At 44.1% G+C, this 17,229-nt stretch overlaps 1 protein-coding gene across 2 annotated transcripts in view; it reads left to right on the forward strand.

Annotated features, from left to right (window-relative positions):
• The window catches only part of SLC1A3 (solute carrier family 1 member 3), a 67,838-nt gene that overhangs the window by 35,880 nt on the left and 14,729 nt on the right, over window positions 1-17,229 (forward strand). For both annotated transcript variants that reach the window (XM_081133247.1, XM_081133248.1), the window contains one exon: window positions 15,144-15,348. In XM_081133247.1, the coding sequence (XP_080989373.1) occupies window positions 15,144-15,348 (205 nt within the window). The remainder of the gene's footprint in view (window positions 1-15,143; window positions 15,349-17,229) is intronic.

Below are 17,229 nucleotides of genomic sequence, written 5' to 3' on the forward strand. Positions count from 1 at the left end.
CTCCCCTGTTCACTGCATGTGTGCTCTGGGCCATGCACAGCAGCTATTGTCTAGCTGAGGTTATTCATTCATTCAGTGCTGAGCTCCTCCAGGCAGCTGTGCTGGGTGCTGAGGAAGGAAGTCACAGAGCTGTTAAACCCAAGGACTCCAGGCCCTGGATCTCCCTCCTCTGCAGGGGAGAGGAGATGTTTACATCTGAGACGTTGAAGAGGGGCCGGCTGAGTCGCGCAGAGCATATGATCAAAGAGGCCTGCTCGGGCTGCGTTTGCTTGTGGTGATCCCTGTTTGGGTATTAAGTACACAAACTTTGCAGCTACCGGACTCATTTCTGTGCCAGTCGCAGCACTCATTAGCTATGGGGGAGGTCGCTTTGGCGTTATGGGATGGAAATAATAGTAGTGATAGTGATAGAATATTTGTCACCATGCCAAATGGCGGACCCCAGAGTGAGCTCGGTGAAATCATGGCTGTGAGCGTGGTTATGTGACCTGTAGGTGCTTCCCTAATGTTAGCGATGACTGACACTCAGATTCCACTTCAGTACTGGAAACATCAAGTTCAAAGGCCTTTTGGCTTCCTTGCTGGAAAGTATCAGGTGTGAGGCCCTTTCTGGCTTGTGCATCTGGGGCCCACCTCGAAAGGATCATTTCCTCAGTCTTGGCCCAGGTCATCTGATGGCATCCTCCTTGACCAAGCCTTGGCGTTGTCACTAATGAGTAGCCTCTTTCGGAGGTTGTGTTGCTTGTCACTTCACCTCCGTTCAGCCAACATGCTACTTCCTAAGTCACGCTTGCTGCAGCTTGTTGGTGTTTCTAGACGAGAAAACTGCTTGGGAATGACCCTGAGTAAACAATCAAGTCACTATATTTGTCTATGTTAGAATAAAAAACCCACTTGCCAAGAAAGCTCGTGACCTTCCAAGATGGGAAAACCACACTTGTCGTAAACTGAACCAGTTTCAAAGCTTGAAACTGCTTTCAAAAGGCCACGGTGAAGCTTTCATTCTGTCCAAGCCTCAGCGCTAACTACTGGTGTCATTCTGTACGTCATTGAACCTCTTGGTTTCCTGGCCTCACTCTCCAAACCTGGACATCCTTGGCTATGGCTAAACCCCAGTTTTAGGCATTTAATTTTGGCTTTTTGATAACAGACTTGGTTTCCAAGGGTGTTTACAGATCCTTTGTGGGATCATGTGCTCTACAATCAAGGTTCCATAGCAGTCAGATGTGTGCAAATCATAAACAATGCCGTGTGGTTCACCGAGCCTGGGACAGAGCCTGGCACATGGTAACTCTCAATGATTAATTGTAAATGTATGAGAACATTGGTGTTGCCGTTCAGATTGTGTTTACTCTCTTCCACCTTGATGTAGGAAAATGATCATCTTGATTACAGATTTATTCTTTGATTGGTCAGTGACACTTTTATTTTACCTGCTTGATAATTGCTAGCAGTTATTAAGGATAAAAGACATGCTGGGCATTGAACACACAGGCTTTTTTTATTCTTTCTGCAACATCGTTATTACCTCTGTTTTACAGACAAAGAATCCTCCCAAGGTCTCCCTGCTAGCAAGTGCTGAGCCTGAATTCACACTCCGATCTGCTTGGCACTAAAGCCCCCTCTCTATAAGGCCGTGCAACCCCTAATGTGGTGTGGCCTCTAGATTTCTACTGGCTCGGTTTATAATGCTAAAGTGCCTCTGTTGCTTTAATTTATGTCTATGATGAAAAGTTTTTTCTCCACATGAGTGAAATATGATCCACAATTTTCTTATACTTGTGCACTTAACTTATGTCATGTGTGGTTGAACATTTGGTTATTTGGTGAGAATATGACTTGTCTACTCGACAAAAGAACTTTTTGAGAGTAGGAACTGCTGTTGGTATATTTGCATCGCAGCACTAATCACAGTGATGAGCTCTTGTTATAGTAGATGTTACATAAATAAGCCACGGATTTGTGGTTTGGGTTCAGCTGCTTAATGAGTCTCGCCCACTGGATTTGCAGACTTCGTCATTCATCCTTCATTCACCAAATATCTATTGAGTCTCTACCGTGATAGCCACCGGGCATATAGAAGTAAATAGAGACCATCATGAATATTTATAATTGAAGGGATATAATCTGAAAAATCACAAGCTCTGATGTGGTATTGTGCAAGGAGTAAAGTAGAGATGAATTAAAGGCAATATCTTTTTTTTAGAGTTCAGCTTTTTATTGGACATGTTACAGAAGAGGTTTAGTCAAAAAGACCAAAACCCATGTCATCATCAGACTCCTCAGAGTCTTCTTTGCCTCTACTTTCTCTTCCTCAGCTGGGGCTGCAGGGGTGGCGGGGCAGGACCTCCTGCTGGGGCAGGTCCACGGGCCCCTACCTTTCAGATGTGGCTCCCAATGGTGACATTGGCCAGAGCCTTTGCAAACAAGCCTGGCCCGCTGCTCACACCGGCTGCTTGAATGAGGGTGTGGACTTTACCCTCCCCAGCCCTCCCCTCATCATCCTGAGGGCTGGGGGCTAAGTAGATGTAGGTGAGCTCCGACTCCATGCACTACAAGGAATCTCTTTATATTTTAAAAATACTCACTTCCTGTAATAACATTTTGCTGTAGAATCCCTGATACAGTTTGTTTTCATTATTCTGAAAATTTTTGAGTCTACAGTAATACCTTTGACAATAAAATAGAACCTAATAAACCAGTGAAGTAGATTTTCAACTGGCTGAATATTTGGACCTATTGAGTGTTTAAGGCCTCATGTCAACCTGGAAAGATACCTGGTAAAGTACTCGGTGTATTTTTTTAAAACCCTGTCCTGTTCCATGTTTTTATCAACAACTTAAAGACCTAGAAGACGTATGCATTGTGTTTTCAGATGACATGAGCCCCCCCAAAGTAGTTTCTACCACGTATGCCTATGATCATGATTCAAAATGACTTCAGTGGGCTGCACTGTTGGATGGAAACCAAGAAGGCAAAGTTGAGCAGAGAATAAATGTACATTTCTGCTTTCAGATTCAAAAGGCAGTTGCGCAATTGCAGGATGGGGAGCGACTGAGCTTGGCCCAGTTCCTGTGCCTAAAAGCTCAATATGAACCATCGGTGGGATGTGGTGGGTAAAAAGAATAAATATAGTCGTGTGCTTCCTCCGTGGAATTAATAGTTCACTGTACTCTGCGCCGGTCACGCTGCATCGGGAGTAATTTGTTTAGTTCAGAGAACATTCAGGAGCAACTTGGACAAAGCAGAGTAGCTGCTAAGAGGGTGTTGAATCCAATCCAAGACACATTTATTGGACTCCTGTTTTGGGCAGGCCATGTGCTAACCGTGTGGAGAAGAAAGTTAGGAAGAGATTGCCAGTCTCCAGCCTCAAGGAGTTGAAAATTTAAATAGAGCCCGACAGGTACATACACAACAGAAGCGAAGCAGACTATGAAGCCAAGAAGCACAGAGAGAGTGCTGTGGGAATTCAGGAGCTGGATGGGCTGTAGGATTTCCACAGGAAATGAGGTTGAGGGCAGAGGAAGCCTTAAAAGCAAAGATGCAGAGACAGGAAAACTCAAGGCACGTCCAGGGAGCACTGGGTAGTCTAGACTGCCTGGAAGAGGAGGGTAGGCCTTAGTAGGAAATGTGGACCAGAGCACGAGGCACTGACGGGTGGGCAGTGGGAGGAATTCTAGGTTGGTGAGCATCTGGAAATAATGATACATGAGGATCAGTTGGAGAAATGATGTTTAGTCTAGAGAAAAGAAGACCAAGGTCCCTCTGGAAAATGTGGACCAGATTTACTCTGTGTTCCTCCAGAAGCAAAAATTTATCTCAGGGGGAAAGTGTTACAAGGAACCAGATTTTGGTTCTTTCTAAGCATCGTTTTTTAAAAACCAAAGCTGGCCAACGATGAATAGCTAGCCTTGGAGAAGGTGAGCGCCCTCATGGATGAGCTGAGCGGAAGTTTGACTCTGAAGGGAAAGCAGGGAGGGATACTGCAGCTTCACCAAGAGACCTGGGAGTTCTAGGAATTACCCAAGGCCTGCCAAGGTGAAATTATCCACTGTTGAGTTTTCTTTCTTCTTTGTTAGGTTATCAATGAGTCTACCAGCTTCTGAGTAAAGCGGGCAGGTCATGACTCTCCAGCTCAATGAGATGTCAGCCTAACTCTGCTGCCGGCTGCCGGGGGCTTTGACAGTAGCCGCTCACCATCATCATTGCTTCACTCATCAGCACACACAGTCCTTTTCTACTCTGATATCTGGCATCCTTTCAAATATGAATTTGACAGATTTTTATGAGAATTCCCCATTAGATGAATCAAATGCAAATCAACAACTGTTACGAGTCCAGTGCAAAGAAGACTTAATTTACAAAGAATCTGCATGGCGGCAGGTGTAGGGATTACACAGTGGGTTCCAGAGGCGGAAAGACTTGAGTTCGAATGCCAGCGATGCCACTTACTAGCTGTGTGATCTGGGCAAGCGACATAACCTCCCTGTTTCCTTATCTATAAATGGGGGTTGACCATTGTTGGTCCCAACCTTGCAGGTTGTTTAAGAGGGTTAAATGAGATAAAGCACTTAGCAGGTGCCTGGCAGTGCAGGATCCAAGTTCTCACATTATACAGTGCTATTCCAAGGAGCTCTTCAGAGCTAAAAATATTTTTAAAAAACGGAAACATCTCTGCCATCACAGCTGATTTATATGTGCCAGATATTGTTCTGAGGCATCACACGCTGAACTCATTTAATCCTCAGATTAAAACAACCCTACTAAGTTAATATTATTATTATCCCTCCTTTACTGAGACACTGACAAATTACCTACCTTGACGAGCCCAAGCTAATAAATGAGGGAGTCAGGATTCAAACGAAGCAACCTATAGAGATTATTACAATCACTTCTTAACAATTTCAAATTTGGGAAATAAACAAATTTTCCTACTTTTTCCCAAGTTTCATTCCAAATACTCTGCTGTATAATTTCATGCAGTTTTATTTGTTCAGGGCTGTTTCACACAAATATATTTTTAAATCTTTATTATACTAGAACACGAGGTCCCTGATGATCATGATTTGGACAGAGCATTGAGAAGGTGCTTAATAAAAGCCCAGTGATGCATGAATAAGTGAAAACATCTTAATTATAGAAGCAGTTCATATAGCCACTTTTAAAAGAACAAGTTATCTTTAATATAACTTCACTACTTTACCACTGTGGGGGGTAAAAATAATAATAATAAAAACAATATATTTCCTTCCACCTTCTAAATTCTAGCTGGGCTAGTTATCAAATTAACAGAGACGGATTGACAGGAGAAAATCAAATTTTAATACACGTGCATGGGGAATTCACATAAGCATGAAAATTCCAAAGACAGTGAGGCAACACTGGGTATGTAAGGCACTTCGGACAAAGGAGAAAAGCCTGAGAAGGGGTATTCAATTTCAGAAGTGAGACCAGGCGATATACAGGTAATTGAGGAAGAGGGGAACATACATGGCAGGAAAATTCTTGGCCATGACATACATGGCTAGTCAACTCAGAAATTCTAGCCATGACATACATGGCTAGTCAACTCAGAAATTCTAGCCATGACATACATGGCTAGTCAACTCAGAAACAGTGGAACCTGGTATCTCGCTAACAGGCCCCTGCTTGACACCCTCCCCTCTGCCATACTGAATTCAGATTCGGCTAAGGTGAATTTGTTACAATTTCTTTTCTGGAGCAGGTTTTTCCACCCAATCTCTTAGGCAGGAAAGGGGGGAGGGCCAAAGGGTCTTTCTGAGTCTTGTTTCTTATTTATTTATTCATTCATTCACTTATTGATTGATTGACTTCATTGGGGTGACACTGGTGAACAAAATAATACAGGTTTCAGGTGCACAATTCTGCACCACATCATCTGTGCACTGTACTGTGCATTCACCACCCCAACTCAGTCTTGTTTCTTAATAACTAACTTAAAATCAATATCCCAAAAGGCAGCTTTAGGTTCACAAAACTTAGGTGCCCTTCACCACCCATTTCCATTATTTGTTTTGGCGCAGTCACGGCCATCTGAGTCATTCGTTTGAAATCAGCGTTTTGCACCCTGCTTGCCTTTGCCTTATTTATAAATCTTACACCCCATATTCATTTTAGCAGCTGTCCCCTCTCTCTCCATCATCTAGTGTTACCAGTTATTACTGAAATGTTCCCGCCCTCTGGGTGCGCTGTTCCCCACCGGCCCATAAATGCCAAGGTGAAGAGCGTTCCCGCCACTCCAGGCCACGCTCGCTCCCTCAGCCTGCCTTTCACACCCTCCTAGATCCCTGCAGAAGCCCAGGGGAAGGGAAGTTTGATGTAAGGGGCTGCCCCCTGATTTTCTTTGGAGAGTTTTTGGGAATTCTTAAATACCCCTTGAAAAAGAACGTCAGGATACGAAACTGAGACTCGCACGGAAACTGGGTGCATAAATGTTACAAACCGAGGGCGAGTATTCGGAACAGCTCGGTGCTGCAGGAGGAAAGGGCTGTGCGGGTGCCCCGCTGCCCGCGGAGTGTATCAGGATAAGTCCTTTCTATTGTGGGGCAGAAATGCAGCCTTTCCTGTCCCCGAGAGCGCTCTCTTGCCACCAGCAAGGCGGAGCTGAGGGAAGCCGGATTCCAGAGGTTACTGCCGTCCCTTCCACTCGGGAGGTGATAGTGTGTTATTGTTCGGCCAGGTACTGGGGCGTAATCTCCCACTTCACGGGCGTGGCTGTTCCCTTACAGATTAGATAAGAGCGACTGATGAACTTTTAAATGCTGAGAAAACTAACCAGAACTGAAAGGGGGGTGTTGGCCACGGCCCAAGAAATATGCTGATTGAGATAAAACACCTACTGAACTTGTTCTCCATCCCATACTTCTCTGCTCTTTGGTCTCTCTTTCTTTCCCCTCCCCCCTCTTTATTTCTTTTTTTAAGATATGTCTTTATTGATTTCAGAGAGAGGGAGAGAAAGAGAGACACATCAGTGAGAGAGCCATTGATCGGCTGCCTCCTGCACGCCCCTGACTGGGGATCGAGCCCGCAGCCCGGGCATGTTCCCTGAGCGGGAATCGAACCTCAACCTCCTGGATCCTAGGTCGATGCTCGACCGCTGAGCCGCGCCGGCCAGGCCTGTTCTTCCCCTTTCTCTTTCTCTTCCCACTCTCCTCCTATCTGTCAGTCTCTCAACTCATCGCCACAATCTTCTCTTCTTCCTCCTGTCAACCCCAACTCTATCCCCAAGGATTTAATTTTTCACGTTCTCTTAACTGGCCAAAACATGGGCTTAAATTTTTTAAAATTTCTTTTATACAGTGTATAAGATTCTACATTCTGGATTTAATTTGGAAAATAGCGAAGGTGAACACATTTTATTCTCAACTCTTCCTTTTTACATAAGAAATATATCCTTTAAAAATATATTCATTTCAGTGTCCAGCAACAATCTTAACCTCAGACCATTTTGGAGCTGTCAGGTTCGATTCTGCTTCCAGAATCTTTCGATGGCAAGGAACTGGGGGATGGAGGCGGATCCGGTACACGGTGTGTGCACCTCCTTTGGCCCCGGGAATCTCTGCTGCTTCCCAGCCTCTTTTCAAGGCCCGAGTCAAACTCCTGCTTCAGCTCTCCTGGGAATCAGGACCAGGCTGCGTTGGTTTTTAATGTCCATATGTTGCTTTCAGTGTCTATAAGGCTTTCAATGCCTTTTCTTCTGTGAGGGACAGGCCTTTTATGGGAAGAAAGGGCACCCCTTGAGTCTGCCTTGGTCTGCAGTCCATTTGGGATGCCTTTTGATGGACTCTGGACAAGCCCGGCCCAGTGGTAGAATTCCAGCCCGTGCAGCATTCTGCCTGCTAGGAAACATGCCATCTTCATCAGCACCTTCCTAAGAAGGCCTCGCAGGACCCCGAGCATAAAGATCTTATTCACAGCAAGGAACACAATGCAAAGTAAAAAGTGGTCTTTTGGAGACTGCAAACTACTCATCCAGTAGTTGATTATAAATCATGATTCTTTGGGGGAAAAAGGCAGAGGAGGCTGGAGCCCTGGCCGTCAAAGAACTTCCTCTCATTAAATCAAAGCAATTTGCTGCTCTCCCTGCATTCTTCCTACTGTGAATGAAGTCACCTAACTGTCCCGTTGAGGTCACTGCTCCCAGTGGGTGCTGGTGGATGGCCCACCGCAGGTTGGCGTGTCTTTCCACACCATAGAGGTCCCCTTACAGAGCCAGGCTTCCCAGGTATAGCCAAGAGTTGGTCCCATCGGCTCCTTGGCCCCACTGCCCAAGCCACACTTTTAACTGCTGTTTTCCGTGGTCCTGAGTGTCTAAGTCTTGGCGAGAGGACAGTGGTTCCTTTGTGCTCGGCTGTTACAATGAGGTAACCAAAGAAAGGGTCTCGGGCTGAGGCCGTCAGCTGTTACTAATCACGACTCCCCAGCTCCTCATGGGTCCCGCTCGCCTCCCCCTCTTGCTCTGCTGAGCACACACAAAGAAGACGAATTACTCCCCGGTTCCTCTTCAAAAAAGCATATTGTGCAGCGCATTCCAATACCGTGAGCGAAGGATGGGCTAATGCGAGGGGTAAATGGGCATCTAAACCACCACTCAGCAGATCTTGGGCCCGCAGCTGTGGGCCTGTGAGAAGGGACTTCAGAGCTGGCCCTTCGGAGAGTGTCCCGGGTCCTTGCTGAGAGGAGAGGAAGTCCCTGCGGTGGGCTGTCTGGCAGGCGCCTTTCTGGACCGTTGCAGGGCTGTGCTGGGCTGTAGTGAGGCCTGATGGATGGCTGAGACGAGGGTAGAGAAAAGCAAAGCTCGACCAGAGGACCTCAGCTGCTGGTTACCCAGGAGAAGCAGCCTCCACCAGGAAGGTTAAGTAGAAGGGCACTGAAAGCTCTGTGTTATCAGAGGTACCAGCAGGGGAATTTGGACTTCAGTGTCCCCTCTCTGCCTCCCTACTGCATGAAAGTTCATTTCCAAAGGACGAACTGAGGATAAAAGGTGACCGATGGGACTTTTTCTGCCACGAACGCTGTTGTCTGCTTCACTGATGTTTTTATTTAACCATGTTTCAGAAGAGACCGTTTCCCTTTTACCTCTCCCCCTTCTTTTTGCTAGTGAACACTAGTGCTCGGAGAAAGACTTGTTGACAAGTTTTAAGGGTCAGATTGAAAAATCAATTTGCCTGACAAATAATATGCCATCATAAGCAGTAAATCTGTAAGGAGGCCTCCAATCCTTCTCATGCAACATAACCTCGTAAAACTAAGTGGCGTTATAGGCGAATGAAATGCCAAGCTCTCTGAGGCTACGAACAGCCACAACAGGAAGGAAACTTTGGCCAGGGTGAAAATTCTTGTGATTTAATTGACTGTGAATTCCACAAAATCGTTCTCAGCTCTTTGTGGAGATGGTTTAACTCTCTTCACTAAGAATCACCGATTACTGTAAAAGCCGTCTTTGCTTAAAATTCCGGGAAGCAAAACTTTTCTAAGAGTTTTTCCCTTGTTACGATGTTCATAGAATTTCTGTTCAGATGAACTGATCAGATACCAGCGATCAGCACACTCGTCCTTGCTCTACACTAGCGAGATGAAACAGGTTCCTGGGTGTGGTGAGCAGCCCACAGTCATAGGAAGAGATGCTGGAGAGACCATAGCTCGTGGTTCCTTTTTAAAGCCTCTGCTGTTAACCGAATGGGGTATATATCAGTGTTTGCAAACTTTATGTTGTTGTTGACCAGAACCTACAAATAAAATATAGATTTTTACATTGTGACCTGGCCACATACCTACATCCACACACACAGCTAAAAAATGTTTCACAAAATAATACCTTTACCACAGGTGATACACTCTAATATTTTCTATTCTATTCTCTTGCATTATGGATAAAAATACTAGTTGTGACACACTAAATTGATTTCATGACCCACATTGCAAACACTTGATAGACCCCACCCCTCTTGCATTCCCTCCTCTGTGTGTGGGCATTTTTTTACTCACTTGTTCTTTTGTTAACATGCAGACAGATAGGACTATTGCAATTACTCATATAGGCTCATCTGCAGGAGTGAATCATGTTGGGAAAATAACATAGGGGTGGGAGAGGGGGAAGGCAGGGTGAGACAGAGGGGTGCTCCTGGTAGGAGCAGAGGCATGCCAGCCCCCTGCCCCCCGACCAGCCTGCAGACACCTCCTGGGAATGACCCCCCTGCTTTGCCAAGGGAGCTTCCGGCGATGCTGGGCCACTCTTTTGCCACAAGGTCTGTCACTCATTCTTCAAGATTGAATGAACCTCACAATTTTGGATTAATTGGGGCAAGAGCAACCAAAACTGGTGAGTCAGAATTTCAGAGTATTTTTAACAGAAGCAACTGTAGAACTTGTGATTCATACAATAACCTAATCTAAATGTTTGTTGTTTTTTAAGTACGTGGCCTCTACCCAGCACAACAATAACAGTGATAAGAATGACTGTCAATAAATATCTTGGGGGTGCTTCCTGTGCAGACACTGTTCTAGGCTCTGAGGCTACGTCAATAGCCAAACAGCTGGTTCTGCTCTCTTGGCACTCAAATTCTAGAAAAGAGAGACATGTAGCAGTCATAACTAGCATTTACCAAGGGCCTACTTTGTACAGATTCGTGTAAGTTTTCCCTAAACTTACAATGTAGGTATTATTAGCTTCTTGTCTGGAGGAAATGGAGGCTTAGAGAGGTCAAATAACACTTAGGGAGTAGCTTGTTTATTATTTACCTGTTTAATTAATAGTAACAGCTGCCATTTGTTGAGTGCTTACTGTGTGCCAAACACTATGCCAGGTGCTTTCTGTATATAAGTCCCTATTGCCAGTGCAAACCCTCTGAGGGGCTCTCATTAGCCCCATTCTATAGATGAGGAAGCTGAGGCTTACAGGAGGCCGTATGGTACAGGAGCTAGAAGCAGGATCCAAGGAGTCTAACCTCAGAGCCTGAACTCTTGTTCACTGTGACATAATTAAAAAAAAAAAAATGCTTCTAAAAATGCCTGAGGTTGGCCGTAAGGAGTTTGAAATATTGCCTCTTAGATTAGTTCAGAGGCCATCACCTGCTAATTAATTGTGATTAAAAACTGAGATGAGCTACGATCACTTATTCCCAGCAATTTCTAACCTAACTATTAAAGATTTGCCATGTGTTGCAAACTGTATTTTCTTACAGTCTCGTCTATAAGGAGTCCAGAAGGAGATATTTCGGTGAAAAGACTATGACAGAGCTATAGGCAGACACCCGTGTGCTTTGTCTCGTGCTCCCCCTCCCCCCAGCTCCTTTCCACTGAGCTCTTTGTCCCTCTTGCTCATGTCCCTTCCTGAGGAGCCCAGTTTTCCATCTGTAACTATGGAGTATATTGTATTTTTAGAGTTTAATTTAAAAACACACACAAACACATCACCTTATGTTCAGATGAACATGGAACATGCTAAAGCTCAGCCTTGATTTCCTTGTTGTGAGTTTGCCCACCTTGAAATTCTAGGAGGCCTGAGAACAGGCAGCTTTCATTAGAGGAGTATTTGAGAAGCCCATTGTGAGAAGGGAGTACAACTAAAATAAAGTAAAAACTGAAACAGAACAATAGCTCGAACCAGCACTCGCCACCCCCCTTTCCCGTTCTTTCTGGGCCTGACCCAGTGGCCCTGGACGAGCAGTGGCGCACCGGGGACCAGTAGAAAGACGGTTCCCAACAGACGGCTTCTCCGCTGCGTTTCGTGTTTCACAACCAGAGACAGGAAGCACTGGAGGAAATATAGTGAGACACATTAATGTGTAGGACGTAGGCTTTTGGCAGAGGAAGAATACAATCCATGCAAATAATAGAGCCTTGGGAACTTGATATTATTTATATGTTATTCTTAAAACTTGGCTGGATACATATTTCATTTAATCTAAGAAGCCATATTAAATATTATGCCAAAAGAAATCTTAAGATATAGACTTACAGACTTCCACACATACATTTATGAAACACGCCTTCCCTACCCCAACCCCAGCCCAAGAAAACCATGAATTTGGTGGATATTTGTTGTACTAAACTGATTACCAAATGCCTGTCTTCATAAATAAAGAGGTAAATGCATATTTACCCATTCGCATCAAGAAACTCTCTTCCATTCCTCTCTTTTCAAAGTGACCGCTGCCTAAAATACCCAGATATATGAAACAGAGTCTTAATCTTTTATATTCTGGAAGACATCTTGTTCGATCTCCTTTAGAGGCTTAACTTATTGATGAACATGTAAGTGGTTTGTGGAAATGGTTGGTTGATTGCTTGCTTGCTTGATGAATGGATATTTCTGGGTTGACTTTTAGAAAGGAAAATAAGACTCACGTGCCCATAGCCAGCATTCATGACCCTCCGAACTCCATGCCCTGGGCTGTTTTCCTAGGAATGGTGAGGAATTTGAACTGATTGATCAGCTCTTTAGCTAGCACTTCTGGTGACTAGTTACTCTCCCTTACGGTGGGGAAAGCCGAGGATCGGGTCAGCACTTTTCCACAGTTACCGCCTCCATGGAATTTCCCTCCAGCCAGCTGGCTCATCTCAGCATTGAACTCAAGCAAATGAAATGTGGGTGACTTCTAGCTTGTCCATAAAAAGAGGTATAGTAGAAAGGGCACTTGAGAGTGTAGGTTCAAATCCTGCCACTGCCGTTTCCCAACTGTGCAACACTGGGCAAGCTAAACTTAGCTTCTCTGGCCTCTCAAATCTTCATCTTTAAAATAGTATCACCAATATACAACATTCAGTTGTCATGAAATTGGATGAATATGTGCCATTGGTTGGAGGTAGAATTTGGTGAATGAGTGAGTGGGCCAGCACAAAAGTCAACTCAAGATATACAAACATATAAACATACGAACATGTCACTGTAATTGGAAGACCAATCACAGCACTGGTAGCAGTTGTACAATATCTTTCTTTGGGTTTCAAGATGGCAGATCATTTTCATAATAAACGTGTTAGAATGTCTTAAATGGGGCTGTTATAGCTAAGCCCAGATCAAATGAAGAAAGAGACCAGTGAAGATCTTTGTCTTTATGACTTGCTCTGGAATGTGTTTCTCCAATAGGTATTTAGATGAATGTATGCTTGTTGAAACACACTCCTATAAATACCTACATACCCCAGTAGTCTCCTATCTCCCTCTTGCCCCGGTGCTCTTTTCTTCCAAGTATTTTCAAGTGACAAGGCTCAATGCAAACTTTCCCCTTTCCAAGCATTTAGGGCACTTCCTGCAAAAGTTCCCTTTTGTATAAAGTGATTCAGTACTTTACCCAGTCCCCAGACACTGACATTTGTGTGTTGTCTCTGGCGTAGAGCTTTGTCTCAAATTTCATGAGGCTGGGGAAAGGAGGTGGTCCGTTTGTGTAAGGGAGAGGAAAATTGACACCCTGCTCATTTGGGGTTCTGTCTTCCCCCATTTTCCTGCTTCTACCAATATCAAGGCCATTCTCTTCAGGCCTGGTGTGTGACAGATTATCCATACCCGTCTGCCTGTTGTCCTGATGACAGCGTATGGCCTTGTTTCTGGCGGTCCCTTTAGTTTTACAAGCCTGTCTCAGAGAAAGGGGGAGTGGTTAGAGTTGGAAGGTGGGAGGAGGAAGATGCTGGAGCCCCAAGAACAGAGGTGGACCAGCAGCCCCATGTGGGACACCAGACCCCAGCTACATAGAGAATTGGTTCATGAAGTTCCCACTCCATTTTACTTGGTGTTAGCTAAGGCCTTAGAGAATTATAATTGTCTTTTAATCTGCCTTATAGATTGTGGTTAGAAATAAGAATATATCAGGTACTAAGCAAGTGCTTACTATGAAAATTATAAATGATATGATTTAAATACAGATGAAGTTATAAATTGAAAATCATGGCTTCAATTCCCATCTAAGCTCATTACCATTGTATTAAGAATTTTGGGCAAACCCAGGCAGTTATCTGGTAATCATGGACACTATTTTTTCAATACTTTACCTTACTCAGAATACTTTGGTATGAACAGGGTCACTACCTAAATGTTAAACCACTATTAGAATCTTATACTGATCGTTGAATTACAATATAACCTTTTAATATATTTCTAGAAACACAATTTTTAAATAGTAAAGAAAATAGTACAATTAACTATAATTGAATCATCCTATAATTGGATTTTACTGTTTTAGTGGGAAGAAAAGAAAATTGCTAATGTAACAGGGAAGCCCATAATCTTATCTTGTGAGATTTTTGTGTCCTTTATTTTTTTTCTATTCGCAAGAGGCATCAAGATATGTTTCCTTTGTTAGAGCAGTTTAGGAATCTTAAAAGTCAGGCCTCCTAAGATAACACTTTGCTTAAGGTAAATTTGGAAAATGTCCTGAAAGTGAGGCAAAGAAAAATGTTTAACATGAGAGGAAGTGGAACAAGGTGATGGAAGGTGGGGTCCAAAAATGAGAAGAACCCCACCTAAGTAATTCTTCATAAAAAGTTTTGATCAGGTGAGATGAAATGAAACAGCAGAGAAGCAACTGGAGAGCTTTGGCCTTATAACTCAATTGTACTTTAAATGCAAATTGAAGATAAATCAGTAGGTTATGGGAATAATCACTTAAATTTTACATAATATCAAAAAAAACCCAGTACATTTATAAAATCATAATTCTTTTAAAAAAATTAATAGCAGTTCATCTGTGTGAGTCACCATGGTGCTTGGATTTGAAATATGCTTAGATCATTCTGCCAGAAGTTTCTTTTAAGTGTCTATCTCTTTACACACACACACAAACACTACTGTTCACACTCACAGCTTCCCTAGTAGTAACTTAGGAAAGAACTTGATTGCTTTTTTAAATCATTGGAGAGACACGTGAAATCAGCTCTTGCGGCAGAAAACAGGTGCTCGTGCATTTGCGGACACAGCTGACGCTCAGCCAGTCTTGGCTTTTCCCCTTCACCTTTCGTGGTGCCCTGGTTAAATTTGGTGCCAAAGTCTCACAGCATGTAAGAAACCCCATTGCCTGGTGGGGCGAGGGGAGGGGGGTGCAGAAGGAAACCCTGTGCCCGTCACCCGCAGCTGGAGCGTTCCCGGACCGACCCCCTGAAGACCTCCGTCTGTTTGCCTTCACCAGGAATGGCGGCCCTGGACAGGAAGGCCTCAGGGAAGATGGGAATGCGAGCGGTCGTCTACTACATGACCACGACCATCATTGCCGTGGTCATCGGCATAATCATTGTCATCATCATCCATCCTGGGAAGGGCACAAAGGAAAACATGCACAGAGAAGGCAAAATTATACAAGTGACAGCTGCAGATGCCTTCCTGGACTTGATCAGGTACGTCCTTGCAAGTCCTGCGGGTATATCTTGACCACCCACCCCTCTTATTTGGGAGAGCTAATCAAACCCTCAGAGTAGTATCCAGCTGAACCAGCCTTGCTGGGCCTGATATGAAGGTCACATCTTTACTTCTAACAGAAATTAAAATAAGGATCCATATTTGATGTTATGTGAAAGACGTAAGAAGAGCAAGGAGTAGATAGAGTTGCACTTTGAGAGCCCTGCTTTTAGGATTTAGGATCTGATCACTCAGTTCTCTCTAACTTTTCTCAAGCCTTGCTCTTTAAGGCTAGTTTTTATTCAAGTGTAGCCTGTTTATTGGACTCTTCTAATTTAGAACTTGTGGTCTGTGTTATCATTCATTATACACAACAATTTATTTCCAAAAGGGACTTTAGAGATCATCTGGTCATACCTGTTTCAAGGTCACTTTTTTTGGTACTGTTTGTGAAGAAAGGAGTTGGCAGGTCAGTAATAGGAAGTTAAAGGATGGCCTCTTTGGCATTGTTTTACGTACAAACCATAGACTGGTTACAGTTGAGTCTTATGCAGTATTGAAACAGACTGGATGATAGAGTTGGTCTTACAGTCAGGTCCTAGCAGAAAGCATATTGCATTTTCAAAGGGATTATTGGAAAGGGCTTGCAGCAGTGCAAGCAGGGTTAAGGGAACCTACGAGGGATGGTGAGGCACCAGGGGACTAATAGCAATAGGAAACTATTTTATTACCACCCGTAGCTCTGAGGGATAAAGGCACAAGCTGTTACTAAAACTCAGGAAGAGCTATGGCCTTGAGGAAGGTCCCTCAGGAGAGGACCTATAGCTCTAGTTTGGAGGGAGCGAGCTGATGCCCAGCCTGTCAAAGAGAGAGTTGGGAGAATCTGAACATCCACGTCTCTCTTTCCTACCCTGTGATCTTTCAGAGTATCCCATGGGACAAACCCAATAGGAAGCCATAAGGCGAGAGAACCCACATGCTACAGTCCAAGGGGTCAGCCTCCCAGGCACAGAGCAACATGGAGGTAGATCTAGAGGGGGGAATAGAAGATAACCCAGCACAGGCCTCTAGATCCCCCACCTTCTTAGCATCCCCCGCCCACTGTGTAGCCCCATCCAAACTGTCCTCCCCAAACCTAGCCCTTTCCTCCCTTCCCTACATCCTATTTGCAAAGTAACTGGCTTACCAATCCTGGATACCAACCCTAAAGGGACCCCCGTTGATCATCAGAAAGAAACTCCTCCTAGGAACTTGATTTCACATGCCATCTCAACAAACAGGCCTGTGGCAGGTAGATTCAAGAGAGACTGAGGGGACAAAGGGTCTCTTTAACCACACTTCTCAATTCCTGCTGTGGGTGACTTTGTAGCATCTGTATATAAGCATGACCCAGCCCAACAGAGCCTCCTCTTGAAAGTCTTTTTCAGGGAGTTAATTGCAATGATCTGAAGGTAACGAGATACCCTATAAAAATTTCATCTCAAGTTGTCGCCCAATAGCTATATTTTAATTTAGTTCATATTGTTAATTAAGGCTTTTCACAATTTTTTATAACTTCATTTATTATCAGGTAGTTTGAAATAGAAGTATTTTATTATGTTCTCTTTCTGTATAGTTTCTATTCCTTCTTTGAAGAATTGGCATCTTGTCATTCTCAGTCTGGTTGATCCATCAGAGAACCATGTGTTTCTGCCCCTCCTTGCCCCAGGGGTAATTATATGACTAACCTGTCCCGACCCAATCACTTGGCTTAAACATTTATCCTGGAATCTCCTGAACTCACATTTCTGTTGAGGTTTATAGAAACAGACCCATAGAGCATGGATGGGAAGGGAAAGGAGACAGGATGGTCTAAGCAGTAGGAAGAAAGGGACAAGAAT

Source organism: Miniopterus schreibersii (assembly GCF_964146895.1).
Source record: "Miniopterus schreibersii genome assembly, chromosome: 3".
Lineage (NCBI taxonomy): Eukaryota > Metazoa > Chordata > Mammalia > Chiroptera > Miniopteridae > Miniopterus > Miniopterus schreibersii.